Source organism: Oenanthe melanoleuca, chromosome 1A (assembly GCF_029582105.1).
Source record: "Oenanthe melanoleuca isolate GR-GAL-2019-014 chromosome 1A, OMel1.0, whole genome shotgun sequence".
Classification (NCBI taxonomy): domain Eukaryota; kingdom Metazoa; phylum Chordata; class Aves; order Passeriformes; family Muscicapidae; genus Oenanthe; species Oenanthe melanoleuca.
The window spans coordinates 14,834,246-14,851,319 of record NC_079334.1 but is presented as its reverse complement, the minus strand read 5'-3'; the positions used below and the strand labels follow the sequence as shown (position 1 = coordinate 14,851,319).

The following is a 17,074-nucleotide window of genomic DNA, read 5'->3' as shown; positions in this document are numbered from 1 at the left end:
AATAAGGGTTTACTACTGTTTACTGTTTAGTGCAATTTAAAAAAACAAAAACCAAACTCTTTATCTGTAATCCATCATTGTGTCAATATCACGCATGTTGAAATAACTCTATACTGAAACAAGCTGCTTAAAAGAACTGAAATATGCCACGAAATTGGGACAGACAGGCTTTAGTGGGCACAAACCAAAGAAATGTTTCCTGCTAGATTCACTTTCTGGCAGACCTCTTTCTACAGACTAAAACTTTTTCTGAATTCACAAATCTGTTTGTGTGACAAGTAACACCTACAGCCGACGAAAATTAGTGCAATAAAAAAATACTATTAAGTATTTATAATTAATTTAAGAAACTCCAGAAACAGTTTCCACAACCAAATGAGGAGACACCACGTGTCTGTGCATTAGTTTATTTAATTCTTTATCGTCACTAAGAACAAGTAAATTATGCTGATACAATTGGTAAACATATACATTTGCTAGAGCCCTCCAAAATCCCACAGAGCTAAGGGAAACATTAAGGGATGTTACAGGATTAATGCTTTCATTCTACAATATGGATATATGGCTTTCATACAAGTTTTAAAAAATTGAAAAGGTAACACACTGCTAGCTTACAAAATCAATATACAAACTGGGAAGAAAATGAAAAGGAACAGTAAAAGAAAGTAACCCATAAGAAGATATATAGCCCTGGTTTGATAGATATGTACAGAATTAGAAATCCATTGAACATGATATTCAGGCTTTGTTATTTTGACTTTCATTTCTGCTTTCAGTTTACCACTCAAACTACAAGAATTAACATGGTTTCTCTCTTTTATTTTTCCATCTTACTTTACCCATTCTCCTCACTTTTTATTGGCAGAGAAAAACACTTTTCCTGTCTGTGTTTCTATGTTCACACCCAACTGAAGCAGTTAATCAACTTTGAACAGAGCCCTTGCGTGTACTTGGTCTGACGGAAGAGAACATCACTGTGATAGTAAGTCCATTTGCTAATTCATTGGCATGTGTTTTGCATTTCCCTTGGACACAGCTATCCTTAAACTGAAGTGCTGGCAAGTGGGAAGAAATCTAGCTCTTCATTGTACTTGTGTATCCTTATTTAAATAAGAGCATAGGACAAAAAGCTCCTTCATTTCAACCACAGCCTGAAAACATGGCAGCACTGGTTGTGAGAGTCGTGCATACACCTTTCTAGAGTTTTGTTCCCCCATGTATGAATGCATATATAAACATACAGTATGCATGTCTGTGGATTTAGAGAGCTGCTGTGTCTGATGCTGACATCGCATTAGGTGGATTCTAGCTCCAAGCTGCAGCCTGTCTCTGCTTCAGGCCACTTCAGCAACCACAACACACTTTGGACTATCACAGCCATTTCCTTCAGCTGTAAAAGTCTAGATGAACTACATAATTGTAATATGGGGAATGCAATTAATGATCTAATAAGAAAAGTTAAATAATGTCTTGTTGCCAGGTAGATTAGAGCGACGGAGTTTGAACAGTAAAATTACTTAAGTTAAATTGGCTCTGGGTAAAACTGCCCCACAGACACTACCCATTTTCCATCACTGAATTCAGGGTTAAAGGTTTTGTACAGTCTTTAACTTTCAATGATCTCTGAAATGGGAATACTTGTGAGCCTCTGTTTTTAGCTCAGCAATAAATCTACTCATTGGACATGTATTCAGTTTTGTTGCGGGTTTTGTTTGTTATCACGGGTTTTTTTAAAAAAAGGGTCAAATCTGTAGGTGCTGACTTTAGAGAAGTGCAGTCCTAGAGAAATAAAACTGATTGAATACAAGATACCTACCTCCACTGGCATACTGCTTCCTCTTCTTAGTACAATTTGGGAGACATGAAAGACCTGTATGATATCAAAATGGTGTCCACTTCACCAATATATTACCTTAGAAAAGTGGTGAGTTTACATTGGTAATGCTGCTGCAGTTCCTAGACTTGGAATATCGGGTTGTTGTCCCACCCTCAACATTGACATTAGCCTGTATGCTGCTGTCTCCTTTTGACTGCCTCCATTTGAACACTTTTTTTTTGAGGCTGGAGGAGGACTTTACTTCTCTGCAACACTTTACATTTAATTAGTTTTCATTAAGGCACAAATCAGGGAAAGCATAAAAACAAATGTGCCAACCAATAGTTCTGCCTTCCGCACATAAGAAGCATGAAATAGAAATTTGTATAAAATGCTCCTGACTTCTTATCTGTCTCTTCTTGACCGACTCTTCAAAGCTGCCTGCCTATATGTTTTATAATTGTTATTCTTTAATTTCTTCTAACTTTTCTCCTTTGAAAAACAGTTCAGTCCAGAATGTCATTATGGAATTAGAAGATGTAAATTACAATTTAGTATCTACCTGCATGTACAACAATCATTTTCCCTTCCTGGCACCTTGCCTAGAAGTTTTGCTGCACTTAACAGACTGTTAAATAGGCCAGGCTCATAAGCAAAGACTCTCATTCACTATGGGAATTTCTGTCAGAAGATATGTCTAAGTCAAAAAAGGTTCCAGTCCTGAAATGCTGTTTTAAATCAAGATATTCTTTGCTTAGAGAAAGGTAAGGGAGATATACCCAAATATGTTCGGGTTTAAACTCACTGAAATCCAGAGTCTGGATGCAGATTCATCCTTAGCTGATGTTCAGCAACTCACCCATTTCTTTTCCAAGAGATTTGAGTGCACAGGAAAATGCCATCATTTGGGGGATTTTTATCACCTCCCCATACTCTATTACAGCCATAGCAAATGAAGATATAAACCACTTCTTGAGAGGGACATTCATGAAAGAAATCTCTGACAGTTAAACTAGGAAAGCAACACATCTATGCTAAGTCATTCTTCATTGCAATATAATAGCACCAAGAGGGTAAACATGTTTTTCATCTGAACTAGTTGCTCCCACAGCACTGTCAGATAAGCTTGCCCTCCCAAAGCAGGGAGGGTAGAAGATAAGAAAGCAAAAAAGGAGAAGTTTCAGAATGAATGAAGTAGAAACTGATCAAGATGAGTGGGAAGAGGTTTTCTTCAGAATCTTGCCTTTTGCTTTCTTCATAATGTCACTAGTGACGCAAGGGCTCCTTTTAAGTACCAGAAGCCTCCTTTTAGAGCTGACCTGACTGACCTAATTCAATATTCCTCTGTGTTCTGCCATAAATTACTTAATCACGTCCTGCATAGCTACCCTTTCCACTGAATGTTTTCTTCTGGCTTATTGGAAATTTTCTTAATTTTAAGTTTATAAACTATTACTCCAAGATCTGAACTTATGTGGCTGAGTAGTACATAAGAAATGTTCTCCTATTTCACACCTTGAATTCTTTTCTGGTCCTAACATGATATGTTTTTTGTTTGTTTGTTTTTGTTTGTTTGTTTCCTTGTTTTCTGTAAAATATCTCTATGAACGTCTTATGCCACCACAGGAACTTGACTGGCTTCCCACAAAAACTATTAGGAATGTTCCTTTAACAAGCCAGATGGGCAGTTAAACAAAAGGACCATAAAGTGTCAGAGGAAACACAGAGAAAATTATTTTCTTTATACTCATGGAGGTGGAAATAAGAAGTCACATCTAAGGTTTGCTAAAGGACAATCATAGTGTTGGTCTTAACATCATTCCCAATTCCTGCCAGCTCCCTATGAAACATGGACTAGTTTAACCAGTGTGAAACAATGGTGCAACAGTGTTTGCACTCAAACTTTAAGTGAACTGATGCGGCATTTAGACAGACAAACCTTTGGTGAGTGATAAAAAGTTTCCTTCTCCCTTTGCTTTCAACCAGACCTACCAAACTATTAGTTTAAATCTGAGGCACAAGTACAGGTAGACCTGGTTAGACCATGAACAAACGAAATAGCACCCAGAACCACCTAAATATGAGCCTTTATGATTTTAGATTTGGTCATTGCACATCCACCATGTGTGGGGGACATTTTCAACTATACCACAAACTCAGGTACGTCTAAAAGCACAGTCAAAAAAGCAAGGACATCAACAGAGACTGCAAAACACACCCAAGGAGTCTGGGAAATAAATGTGAGGTTAGTCTACCTTAAGTTATGTGTAGCCTTGGCTAGCAGGCTTCAAGATTGTTTGGGAACAGAAGGACTTGCCTTACACCATGAGTCCAGATCAGCCATTCCCTCCATGTGAGAAAAAAGAGGGCAAGCTCTACAATTGTTACAATTTTCTTTGCATAGAAAAGGGAAGTAATGTTAGTATGAAAAAAAGACTCTCTGCTTGTCTACAAATTAATCCCAAGAGAGAAATGCGATTTACTCAGAAGAACACAGCCTGCTAAAGCTTCACTGAAGTCAGTGGGTACCATGCAGGAGTACAAGGGAGATTATTCCTCTTAACCAGCAGGCAAGCCTGCAGCCTACACAGACAGCAAAGCTTGTTTCTTGCTGTTGAATTTTAACATTTAGAATTCTGAAGCAATGATTCTGAACTTAATTTGGGCAGTGAAATCCCTCATGTTTTCTGTAAAAATTTTGGTCTGCTTGTTGCCAGCTTGTGAAACAATCCTTTACCTAGAGACAGACCAGCCATTTGTCAGATCTTTTTTCTACTTTGTGATTTCTCACAGGATTGAGAATCATTTAAATTAAGTAAAACTGAACAAGCTGAAAAACAGCTGGTTGTAATTTTTGTGGGTTTTTTCCCCACAGACTATGTTTTTAAAAATTACAACTAATTTTATGTTGACTGGGCTTTTTCCAAGGTCTTTTTGCTTATATAAAAATGGAAGAAAGCAAAAAATACTGGTTTTATATTTCCCTTCTGTTTCACTAAAAGATAAACCAAAAATAATTTCATTCCTATTGGTTTCAGGTCCCACAAATTGTCCCTTTTTTGGTCAAAAATATGAACTACTTCTGGTGGTTTCCAAACAGATCTCTCCTATTATTTCCCACCAGACATACTCTTCTTTAACCAGCTATAATTAAGATTAACAGGAATATTTCCAATTATACAAAAGGAAGCTGGGTCAGACAGAATCATGACAATTTCAACTAGATCTTTTATGAAAAGGATTTTCCCCTTCTGTCAAAACTAACAAATTAAATACAGCATTTTTCAGCTTTTATAGGTGAAATGGAGGACACTACCATCCACCAACACTGATATGCTGAAAAGGGAAAGTTTTGAATCATTCTACTTTGAAAAATCACTGCTAGAAAATCATGAAAAATTAGGACCCTTTTATGTCCAATTGTTGAAGGATTTTAGATTTACCTCCAACATTCAAAATATAGTTAAAGAAAGGAGTGGTACTGGTTTTTACCTGCAGATGGTGACATTTTTGGAATGAATATTAAGCACACATTCAAGAAAATCCCATACTTGTAAATATTCAACAAAATGCCCCCATCTTTTCCTTAAACAAACAAAAAATTCACAGTTATGCAGATGTAATCAGAAATTAAGAAACAGGCCTCAATTTTTCAGATTTAAAGTCCCAATCTTAAATATAAATACATCCAGCCAGAGTGTTGTGTTCACACAGGGTACCACTGGCTTCAGCAGAGCTCCACACAGGCTCAGGTTCTGCTTCATGGACTAATTACAAGATTGAGACCTATAGCAAGACTTGAGAAAAGAAAAATTAAAAACTTCAATGTTGTTCAACATATAACAGACATAATTTTCCAAATGAGTTTGGAGTTCTTAATTAGAGGCCTCTAAAAATTGCTGTTTGGGTTATACATTAAAAACACTAAAGTAATAAAAAAAATGATTTTTTTTTTCTGTGTTTGCTTTTTTCCTTCTATAGTACCATTAAACTGTAAATAATTCTAGGATAAAATGCCTAGATATAAATGAAACTATTAAATGATCATGTTTGCTGATGTCCCTTTCTCACATTGCCCAAGTTGACTCCATTAATCCAACATCTTCTCTTGCTTCTTGCCTTCCTTTTTCTTCTTCTTGGATTCTGTCAAGATATAACAAAAACAGTAAAAATTAATGTCCAGAAGGCACTGCAATAAATTACATTTAATACCCATGGAAATTCCTCTTTCTTTTTTTCTCCATGCACATACAAATTGTTCCTTCATTTTAAACAAAGAAAGGGAAAAGAGAAGGAAAAGAAAAAAAATAACAGGAAAGGCTCAGGCTGTAGAGAAGATGAAGAGGGAGTTGCATGTTCTGTTCAGAACCCTCTCTGAGGGGCTGACCCTGTTTAGCATGCAAAGCATTGTTTCAGGAACTTCCTTGGAAAATAAGAAAACAGCAGGCATCTCCTGGAGAAACCAGGTCACGGCTCAGCGGAGAGCTGGAAGAAAGCGTCACACACACTACCCACACATATACCCTTCCCCTGCTTCCTTTCTGTCTCATTGTGAGTCTTTGCCTTTCTCTGAATGTGTGAGCAGCTCCAGAGCGTGGGGAGAAAGCTCTCTTGCTGCTCCAGCTCCTCCACTGCCAATCCTTCCCCCTTCCCCTGGGGCAGACACCTATGATACACACTTGGGAGGCAATGAAAGCTTGGCCTGGGGTCACAGGAGCACAGCCTGTCCAGCCAGCAGAGACTGATGGGATGAGCAAAGGACTAAGAAGCACCTGCTTCTCTATTTAATTTGGGGTAAAAAAGGGAACAATATACAAGTGCAAATTTGTGTATTGTACTACCACCTGCAGTAACTCTCACTCTAGGGTAGCGTGGTATTCGACAGGTAAAGGAAATTCACAGAGGGACCTTTAAAATTAAAACAAATTAAGAGGATTAGGTACCCCTGTTGTCACATGTCACCTTGTAATGGGGAAAATAACAGCTCTCACTGGGAACATGAGTAAATCCTTATTGATACCAGCCGAAAACAGCACAACAGGTACCACAGAGAGAGGGAAACAGAGCTTCCATGAAGCATCCTTCCTGAAACCAAACCAGCAAGTAAGCAGACCCATGTTTGCCTTAACTCAGATTTCATTAAACAAACCGATCAAAACTATCATAGAATATGCTGAGTTAGAAGGGATCCAGAAGGATCACTGAGTCCAGCTCAAAAACCAAAAAAATTACACCATGTTGCCTGAGAGGGCTATCCTAGCATTCCTTGAACTCTGCCAATCTTGTTGCCTTGAACACCACCTCTGGTTAAATAACAAAAATCACCTTGAATGAGAAGACAAGTACTTGGCCCTTAAGGTGTTATTTGTAAATATGATTTTTTTTCCCTCTGACTAATTTACATAACACAGTCACAGAATCAGCAGTTGTGGCAAAAAACCAGCTTATTTCTATTAAAGACAAGGCAAGTACACTAACATCTTTCAGGTATGATAGGCCCAGGTACCTCCAGCAGAAGGCAAACTTAGGCTATCATGTTTCTCTGATGGTTGTTTTTCCTCTTTCCTAGTCTCTTTTCTTTCAAACCAACATTTTTTCTTCACCCGTTATAACACAAAAACGGTTTCAAATAATCCTTTAGTCAAAGCAAAATAAAATACTTGTTTAGTCATGTAATCTCCACTAAAATCTCCTTCCCTTAAAAACTTTGCTTAACTTTCAAAGGGATAATAATTGAAAAGACATATTTGTTTTTAGTTGAAAAACAGCTTCCCTTACACCCCCTCCCCCACGCCTCTGTACATGCCTGTGTTTGCATGTGTGTCTGAATGTCTGTAGTATGGAACTATTCACAAACTCTGACACTATTTCATAACCTGTCATTTGAAATAGTAATCTTTCTTTGAATTAGTATCTAATTTGTTTTCAGCTACAGCTTCACCCACACCCTGCCCGCCCCCCCCCCGCCCTGCCCCACAAATTTCCTGAATCCCTCCTCAACCTCTTTTACCCACATTAGCCACTTCCTCTAATTTTGCCTCTCTATAAGACTGACCCTCCTGGATTCTGTATTGTTGCACTCTCCCTCACACTTTTTATTTCCCACAAAATGCAGACATAAATTGGTGTGTTGAGCCAGGAAATCTCAAATTGGTGAACCAAAACCACTACACTAAAATGGTGCTTCTGCCCAGTTGAACCAAAATCCTGCCATCCTGAAAGAAACAGTGGCATTTTATCAATCAGACTGGCACTGGAATCTGCAAAATTTATTTAGATCCAGCACAAGTAGCAAGGCACTATGCAGACTTCAACCAGATTTCCTACGAGCAAAGGAGACATATAAATGCAGGCATACTGCTACCAGGACTGTGCCGAAGAGTTTGTGCAGCTCATGGTAAGAATGAGGTCAGCACCAAAAGAAGACTTTGGTCTGGAGTCGTGTATTCACTAGGTCCCCATCCTGACTTGAGGCAACCCGCTGTTTATCCATTTGTACTTAATGCCTGTGGGTCCACATCTCTTGCTTTCCCAATTCTTCCCTTTGGATACCCTGTGGTAATTCACACATCATCCAAACAGGCAAAAACATCTACCTACAAAAACAAGTGTCTCTGCTGTCATGTGCCAGATGGAATTCCTCCCTCATTAAAAGTACTCACACCACCACAGCTTTGTCTTTCAGATAGATATTCTGTATTGATGCACAGCATACTTGCTCCATGAAATGACATGTGTACACACACAATTGTGGGAGTATTAAAAAAAAAAAATTTTAAAAAGAGAAAAGTGCTCAGATATTTCCCAGCCCTTAGGCTCTTTTAAAATTCCTACCACAGACACCAATACCCATGTGCTGACCCACTAAAATGTTGATGTTCATGTGCTTACGCACAAGTCTGTTCACAGCCACACTCCAGCTGTTTTGATTATGCTCAGGCTACACACCATGGTATGTCCATGGCTAACAATGTATAAAGGGCTTTAAGATGCACTTTGCTCATGGTTTTTCATTTCTCAACATACTCTTTGCATTTGTGTCATTCAGGCTTTTATTGGCCTCACTTCTGTTGACCCTAGGCTACGATTTCCACTTTTATGACGAGCTGTTGGGTCACAGCCACACTGGGAACCACACTATCCTGATCACCCTGCCAGTGCTATCCTCTCCAGAGTAATCAGGCATGACTGAAAGGGTCACAATGCTCAAAAGGCTGGTGAGTGGAGAGTACAATGGCAGTTATCTGCTCATCAGTCCCATACTCCAACATCAGCTGTAACCATTTGACAGTTAAGTTAGGGAAAGATCCCCTTAGTAGACAGTGCCCAACAGTCCTGTTCAGTTTCCTGTTCCATAAATGAAAATGATCAAAATTAAATTCAGGTTAGTACAGATGGGATGTTAAGACCTTTCATTCAGCCAGTTCCTACTAGGGATCTTAATGTGATCACATCAAATATTTATAGCAACCCACTAAGCAGAGCCCACTGAGACAGCCTTTATGATGGGGAAGCCACTAAGCTGATTCCACGTTTCACTGGCTCTGCAAAGCATCATAACCTCAGCAACACTCACCACTAAGCCAGAGGGAAGCAGGAAAAGCTGCCCAGTGAGCAGGAGCTACCCTGAGCAGAACCCTGCTATTTTTGCAGGAGCTTTGGACCTACAGTAGCTTCCTTCACCTCACCCACCCCATTGAGTTCAGTATTTCCACAGGCAGAGCCACAGAGCTGTGCACCAGCTATCCTTTGCCTTCAGCGAATGTATTTGCTGCAGACGAGCACTACCAAAAATATAGAGAGACACTGTAATAAAAGCACTTAACCAGATGAAACTCAGGTTCACACCATCCGCCCCCACAGAATTTGGATCTGAATCAACTCACTTCCCTATCTGCTTTAAATTTAGGTGGCACACTTTTGCCAGACACTAGTTGGCAGCATCATTATGAGTTATCTATGGTAGAATTCAGGGTCCAGAGAGGCAGGAGCAAAGCAAAAAGCAGGATGATAATCCTGGATTTCAGAAGGGCACGTTTTGGTCAGTTCAGGCATCTGCTCAGCCAGGCTAAATATCCTGGACCAGGGCGCATGCAAAAGAGCAAATTCTAAATGCCTGGTAGTCCCTGCAGTGAGCAACAACCAAGCTTCACATAGCCACTCTGCTCCCCCCGAAAGCAATGCACTTCCAGCAAGATAAAAAACAAACAGCCATGCAGGAGCAAACTGTGTCAATGCATAAACGCACTGGATTATCTAATCCTTCATCAGCAGAATAACCCTACGAATTGTTGCAAGACTTAGAATTTCTATTTACAGGATTAAAAACCGGTCATGAGTTAGCACTGGACCCACTTTCTGTGACCAGTAACAAGATGACCAGTAACAAAATTTCCAATCAAGGTGTTAGTGAGTAAACAAATTAATTTGATTAGCAGAACTTTCTCTACACAATTTGGAATTGCAGCAGTCCTCTTTAAACCGTCATATTTATTCCAGAACCTCATTCTTTTATGCAAGCAGCAAATTAAAGTAATTCAGTTGAACAGGAGCCACACACCATTTGAAGCCACTCCTAATATATAAGACACAAAAGGGACGTAATTACATTTTAATGGAAATCAAGCTTTGTAAGCCAAGATTTTCATTTGTTGAAAAGAAGGTAACAATTCACTCATGGCACTGTGTATAAAAGTCAGCAGTGTCCCAAAAAGCAATATAGATAATTCAAAATAGTAAAAGTTGTGCTTTTGGTGGAAGGTTAGAGTAAAAAATTCCTCATCAGATTTTCAGGATACAATTTTCCCAGGGCCTAGCACTCACTCAGTCTTACTAAGCTCTGAGGAAGGCATGTTTCAGAAAGTCCTCTCAGCCTCTAAACTGGAGCAAATTTTCCAAAGCACCAGGTTGCTGTGGCAGTAAAGGGCAATGGTGACATGAGGTACAGGGAGCTTCTGAATTTTGGGGATGAAATGCCAGTCCCTGTGGAATGGAGAAGTCTTAACTTTGATATAATCAAGGATTTTATACCTTGGCAAAAAAAAAAAAATCTCATCTTAAAGAGATTCACACTCCTGTCTAGGAACAAACTGTATTATCTTATGATTTCCATAACTGTAAAAACAAACAAAAACCTTTTAAACATTCTTTTTCTTGTAGAGGAAGACAACTTTTTGTGGCTATCTAAATCCTTGTCTTCCTTTTTTCTTGTCCTATATACAGCATTTATGCATTCCAAATGGTTTAAGAAGGAAAAACTATATTACGATACCAACTTTGCTCCCTAATGAATTCTTCTGAAAAGCCTCTTTGAGAAACACAGTTCTACTGGATGGGGAAAAAGCAATAAACCACCAACTGAACAGCAGGAGAAGGCACCTTTCCAATCAATTAATGACCCTGATGTAACTTTTACTTCATTAATAGATCTCAATTGATTACCTCCCTTATATTTTAGCCTGTGCTCCTTAGCAGTATTCTCTAGTTATCCATGTTCCTCAATTTCTTCACACTTGTGCTGACTCCTCCTCATCAGGTTTTGTTCTGCTTCTCACTTTGCTAAAGTTTTGTTTTGCATAGCTTTTGGTTTGTTCCCAATTGAACACAAGATGTACTTGATTTAGACCTAAAGGCAGCATCTGCCCCATTTAAGTCAATGTTATGCTACAAAGTGTGTTAGGAATAGGGAATAATCAGACTTATGCTAAACAAACACTAACATATCTGACAAAGGAATGGAACCAAGTCACCACTCACAGAAAATGTGTCAATAATCTTTCTCACTGGAATTGCAAGAAGAAATAAATGTAGGGGGGAAATAATTCAATCTGTTTTAAAATGAGCCACAAAACCCTGAAGCCATTTCTTGAACCTGACATACTGATGTAAGACCTTTAAACCCTTTCCTTTAACATCCTTACTTAAACTAGTCAGGAATTCCAAGGAGCTTTTATTTAAGAGATAATTTGCTGAAATGAAGGATTTTCATCAGAAAGGTTTCCTTTTGATTATTTTCTATCTCTTCAAATATTTGGGAGAAAAAGTTTCAAAATTGCCTATGCACAGGCACTCAAAAGACCAGAAAGACACTCACAGTTTCTGACTTTGCTAGATGGCCTAACAGCCCAAAGGCAAAGAACATGAAAGTTTCATCTCATTTTCTTTACATCTATGTTAGCCCTTAAGACGTGAGATCTTAAGAGTAAGTACTCAGAAGATTACAATGGATAAACTTTTCAAACCAAGGCTATTTTGCATCTGGAGCCTGCTATAGGGGTCTGGCTAACACTTTCAGAATGTTCTTCATTTGGCTTTTCACCTGCCTCAGGTGCATTTGCACTGCTGCTTTTGTAGGGTAGGGACTTTCTCACTGTTCTTACCATGTTCTGTGCTCAGCACAAGAGGGACCCAGTCCCAGCTGGCTCTTCAGCCTTCTCTCTCTCTATGCTGTACACAAGATCCCTCTTAATGCCAGCAAGGCAGGTGCAGGCACAGACTGATACATTCAAGGTTTACTCACTGCATTCACGTGTCTGCAGGAGACAGAAAGCTATAGAATCCGTTGGGACTTTAGTATATACCTATACAACAAAAATGTCACATGTCAAACTGACATTTGTATTATACGTAAGAATATATATATATATATATATATATATATATACACACACACACACACTCTATGTGAGTAGAAAACCTATTTTATTCTGTTAGCTCTCGAAAATTAGGCACATGCACTTTCTGCATCTGCCACAGATGGGGTCTATCCTTGGGGCATAGGACACTGTATTATCTCATTATTTCCAAGACTGTAAAAACAAATACATGGATTTCTGAAAATCTTTTAAACTATATATACTTTTATACTACTTCTTTCTCTTGTAGAGGAAGAAAACCTGCAGAGGAAGACAACAAAGGCTTGGCTTTGATTTGTGATCACCACTCTGCAGAGCCACCTGCAAAAGTTTTGTAGTAAGCACAGATAGAAGGAAAGATAGAGAGATGGCAGTGTGGAAAACAAGCTGGATGGATAAAGAAAGGAAAAAAAAAAAGTAAGTGTTGAGTGTTGGGGTTTGTTCTCTCCTGTCTCAGTTTAAAGAATTTTTCCATTATTATGCTAAGGGAGCCTGCTGGGTTACACCCAGGCTCTTTTCAGGACTCTAGACGAAGGGGTAGGCAGGGGCTGGCTTCCGGGGGGCGACTCGCTCGCCGGCGAGCCCGGAGGGGAAGGACTGCCCCTGTCTCCAGCCCACGCGGTCCGAGCGCGGGGGAGCGAGGTTCTCTGCAGTCGGACTGCCCTGCATCTGCTCCGCTCCAGCCTCCTGCCTCTGAGGACACAGCTGAGCACCAGGACTCAGACGGTGAGCGGGGAGCTGCCCCTCCACCCTGAGACACAGTGCGGCCGCTGCCGCCTCCTCCGCTCCGCTCCCGCCTGCCACCTCCGCAGCTGTGCGGGCCCTGCCCCGCCTGCACCACCGGTACCGAGCACAGGCAGAGTGTCTGCGGCTGAAGAAAGGACTAGAACTGAGTTATTTGCTCTGTTTTGTTGTTAATTTTAATAGCTACTGTTGTTTCTGTTTGTCCAGTTAGATATGTTAGTAAAGAGCTTTTATTCCTACCCCCCAAAATCTCTGCCTGAGAGTTCCTGATTCAATTATAATACTCGGGAGGGAGAGGACTTACATTCTCAATTTCAAAGAGGAGCTTCTGCCTTTATTGGCAGACACCTGTCCTTCAAACTAGGACAGTAAGCTTGAAAGGAAAGGAAGTGAAGAAATAGAAAAGGAAAAGGAAAAAACAGAAGGAACAGGGTTTCTCTGTGTGTCACTGCTGGGAACAGTAATGAGGGTAAACATTTGCTGATGGTATACCTTTTATCACAGCAAATATCATAATTTAAGACATTTCCATGGTTCAAGGGCACTAACTAATGCCATGGAGGCTGGGCTGCTCTTACAAGCCAGGAAAGTGAGGCAATGAGCACATAACAGAATTGAAATACACAAGGCTATTTAAGCTTTCACCCACAAAGACCTGCATTAAACCCTAAAAGAAACTCCTGCAGGTACAACAGGGTTAAATGAGAATTTGTTAAATCCAGTTCTCTATCTTTTGGAGCCACATAGAAAAAGAAAAAATAATCTGAAATACAAACCAGGGATTAGAAAAACAGGGAGGTTTAGATTTCCATGAAACATCCCAGTGTTTTTCTTTTCAAAAATACCCATAAAAGCTGCAGAACAACTAAAAATTGGAAAATATTTAGTTAAAAAAACAATTCTTCTCTCCCTCTCCTACACGCATTTTCTTCTTCCAGGAATTAGGGTTGTGTCAATCAGATTTATATTATACTATGATCTAGCAAGGCATTCCAATTGTTTATCCAAACAGCAAAATTTTCAAAGGTACAGAAGCAGTCTTAAGGGAAACTAGAGCACAAAGAAACATAAGGAATGAAAGCAGAAAAGCAGCCATTAAAAGACATCCAAACTTCATTAGTTATGGGCTGCACTGGCAGCTTATAAGCACCTTGAGGCTGGTTCACACTGTAAGCACCAGTGTGTTTTGTTTTCCTTATATAGCTTATTCTCATTCCCACTGAAACTGAGAAACATAATATTTCCTCCTGTCATGGCAGCAAGGAGCCAAATGAGAGTCATGTCTCAGAGCCTAAGGTTTACAGTGAGTTTTACCTCACCTTGAAACACAAGCCTTGTCCTCAGACTAGCACTGGGCACTGGGAAACACAACCAAGCATTTAGTGCCCAGTCTCACCACCCTGGACCACTGTTTCTTCTCTTGGTTTTCACATTTCCCAGCACCATAAGGCATAAATTATTCATGGAAAAACTGCTTCTCACAATGTTTATGCAGTGCTTAGTACAATGGCACTCTTTTTCAGCTGGGCCTCTGGGCACCCATGCAATACAAATAATCACGATGATAGCAACAATAATAACAGCCAGCTATGCTTTTCCCACTGAGCACACACTTCCAGTGTCCTGTTCCACACAGTTCAGATCACTGTATTTCACTAAAGGCTCCTGGTCAGTGCCAGGGGCCATTCTTCAGTAAATCTGCCTCACCCTTTAGAACAGGAGAAAAACCACCCAGTTTTGCCTGTCAGGTTTTTCTTTAACTATCACAGCTGTTTCCTAATATGAGAAAATCCCTCATTTTTATAACTAATTAGTTTGAGCAGATTCTATTTTTCTGCCTCCTGTAATACTAATTATTACACTAGCTGCATGCCTGCATGACTAATGAGTTACATTAAAGCTGGGGAATTCTAAAACCTATTGAGGGAGACACAGCATGACTGTGAAGCCAAAACAGGAGACACCAGCATCTCTCAAATAAAAGAAAATTGCAGCCCTAACAAGTCATTTCCTCTCTCTCTGTGTCCCCTCCATCTGCTTTGTGCTGTTGCACAAAGTTGAGGGAGGGCACTCCAGAAAAAGCAACTTGCCAGCATGCAAAATGAAGTGGTCCAGTTTCTTCAGTGCAGCACCCAGTCTGTCTGAGGAACAAATAGCTCAGGAGAGCAAGCCACTCATACACACTGTCAGCTCCTTGCAACAACCAGCCGTCAAGCCATCCTGCCAAAGCTGGTCAGTCTGTTATAGCAGCACACTGCAAGTAAGATACTCTCCCTACAGGTAGGAATCTGCCACTGGACTGCTCAAAAAACCACAGGTTGTTTTCTGTTCCTGCCACCAAAGACAGGGATACACCTGCCCATTAACACAAGTCCATCTCTACAATTTGACATGAAGCTTCCTAGGAAGACCCAAGGGAAATTGGTATTTAACACTGATGGGAGTCTACTGAGATTACCAACCTAAAACCAAAAACCCTGATTAAACACTGCAGTTCAGACACTCACCTTTAAGTTAATTGTCACATTCTGATAATTTTATTTGCATGATAAAAGGGAGCAACATCTACTAGCTACATGCCTGGACTTGCCACAGATACTTAGTCAATCTGGGGAATCATTTAGCCTTTCTGACTTTCAATTACTACTTTTCTTTTAATTAGGCTTTCTGAGCTCAAAGGAGTAATAGCAGGATTAGCTAATTGCTGCCTGTAAAGATATACAGATAAAAGAAACAAGGTAGGGCAGATTATTTTTACTTAACTCTGAAGTAAAACTCTTCAGATTATATGAAATTATTAAAAATACAGAGTGCAGTCTCTTCCTCCATGCAGTTGGCACCCCAATTACTAAAACAGCTGTGTGAGCGATGTTAATATTTGCCAACCTCAGCATTCATTTTTCCTGTGTGGCAGGGACAGAGCTGAGCCATTACAAAGTAACTCATAGATGTGATATACTGTAAATTGATTAAGAGCTGGGAAAGGTGATTTATTAAAAAGAATTAAATACAGCCAGTGAAAAAGTTATCAGAAAGGGGCATAATACAAATAAATTAAGGGTACATTGAAGAAAGGACAGGCAAACTGCTTATTTGGTTTAATTTTATCTTAATCAGAAGAATAAATATCTAAAAGTACAACAGTTAGGGAAGAGAGAGAAAGAATGAGAGTGATGGAAAGAGCGTAAGAAGAAATAAAGACCATCAGGCAGCCCAGCTCAACAAAAATAAATTCCTCTTCTCTTAACAATACTCCATCTACTGCTTTCTGGCTGGCTGGCACCTGAACAAGCATCAATCAAGTTTGGGTGGGTATGAAGTAGGCCAGATGGAGGATGTTGGAAGCATTTTATGCTCCTCAGCACAAGTTGCCCATTAAAGCAGTCACTCAACAGAAGTGCCCGAGTCTGTCACATCTGTCAGGACGGTTTAGGGAGACCTTCAACATCACCAGCCTTGGAGACATTGATTAGAATATGCAATTGTGTGTGCTAGAGGAGTGAAACACTAATTTTAGAAAATTAGAAATTTAGTTACCTTGCTGAAAATAATTAAAAGTTAGAAAGGTGTAGCTATCTGAAACTTAAATAATTGATTATCTGTCATTTTATGTTTGCTCAGCTGCGCTTACAATGGGAAAAGACGAAACTAGTGAGCAGATCCAAAGGAACATAGGCAATGCAACCAGAAACTCATTCTTTGAAAAATTGGACTATCCCCAGAAATAATTTGTATTGTCATTGATAGAAAAGGTCAGGAGTTTAGGGTGAGGAAGACTTGCCTTACTTCTTCCTTTTAAGACCCCTCCCCATGAAAACGACCCCAGACTTAATTTAAGAAGTCAATCACGCATGCTTAATAGCTATTCAAGCTAATTACC

General features: G+C 39.7%; 1 protein-coding gene across 1 annotated transcript in view; it reads right to left on the bottom strand.

The window, feature by feature from the left end:
- Positions 1-391: 391 nt before the first annotated feature.
- PTN (pleiotrophin) overlaps positions 392-17,074 on the bottom strand; it is a 78,548-nt gene continuing 61,865 nt past the window's right edge. Inside the window, exon 5 of the mRNA XM_056481836.1 lies at positions 392-5,959. Within this exon, the coding sequence (XP_056337811.1) occupies positions 5,907-5,959 (53 nt within the window). The 3' untranslated portion in view covers positions 392-5,906. The remainder of the gene's footprint in view (positions 5,960-17,074) is intronic.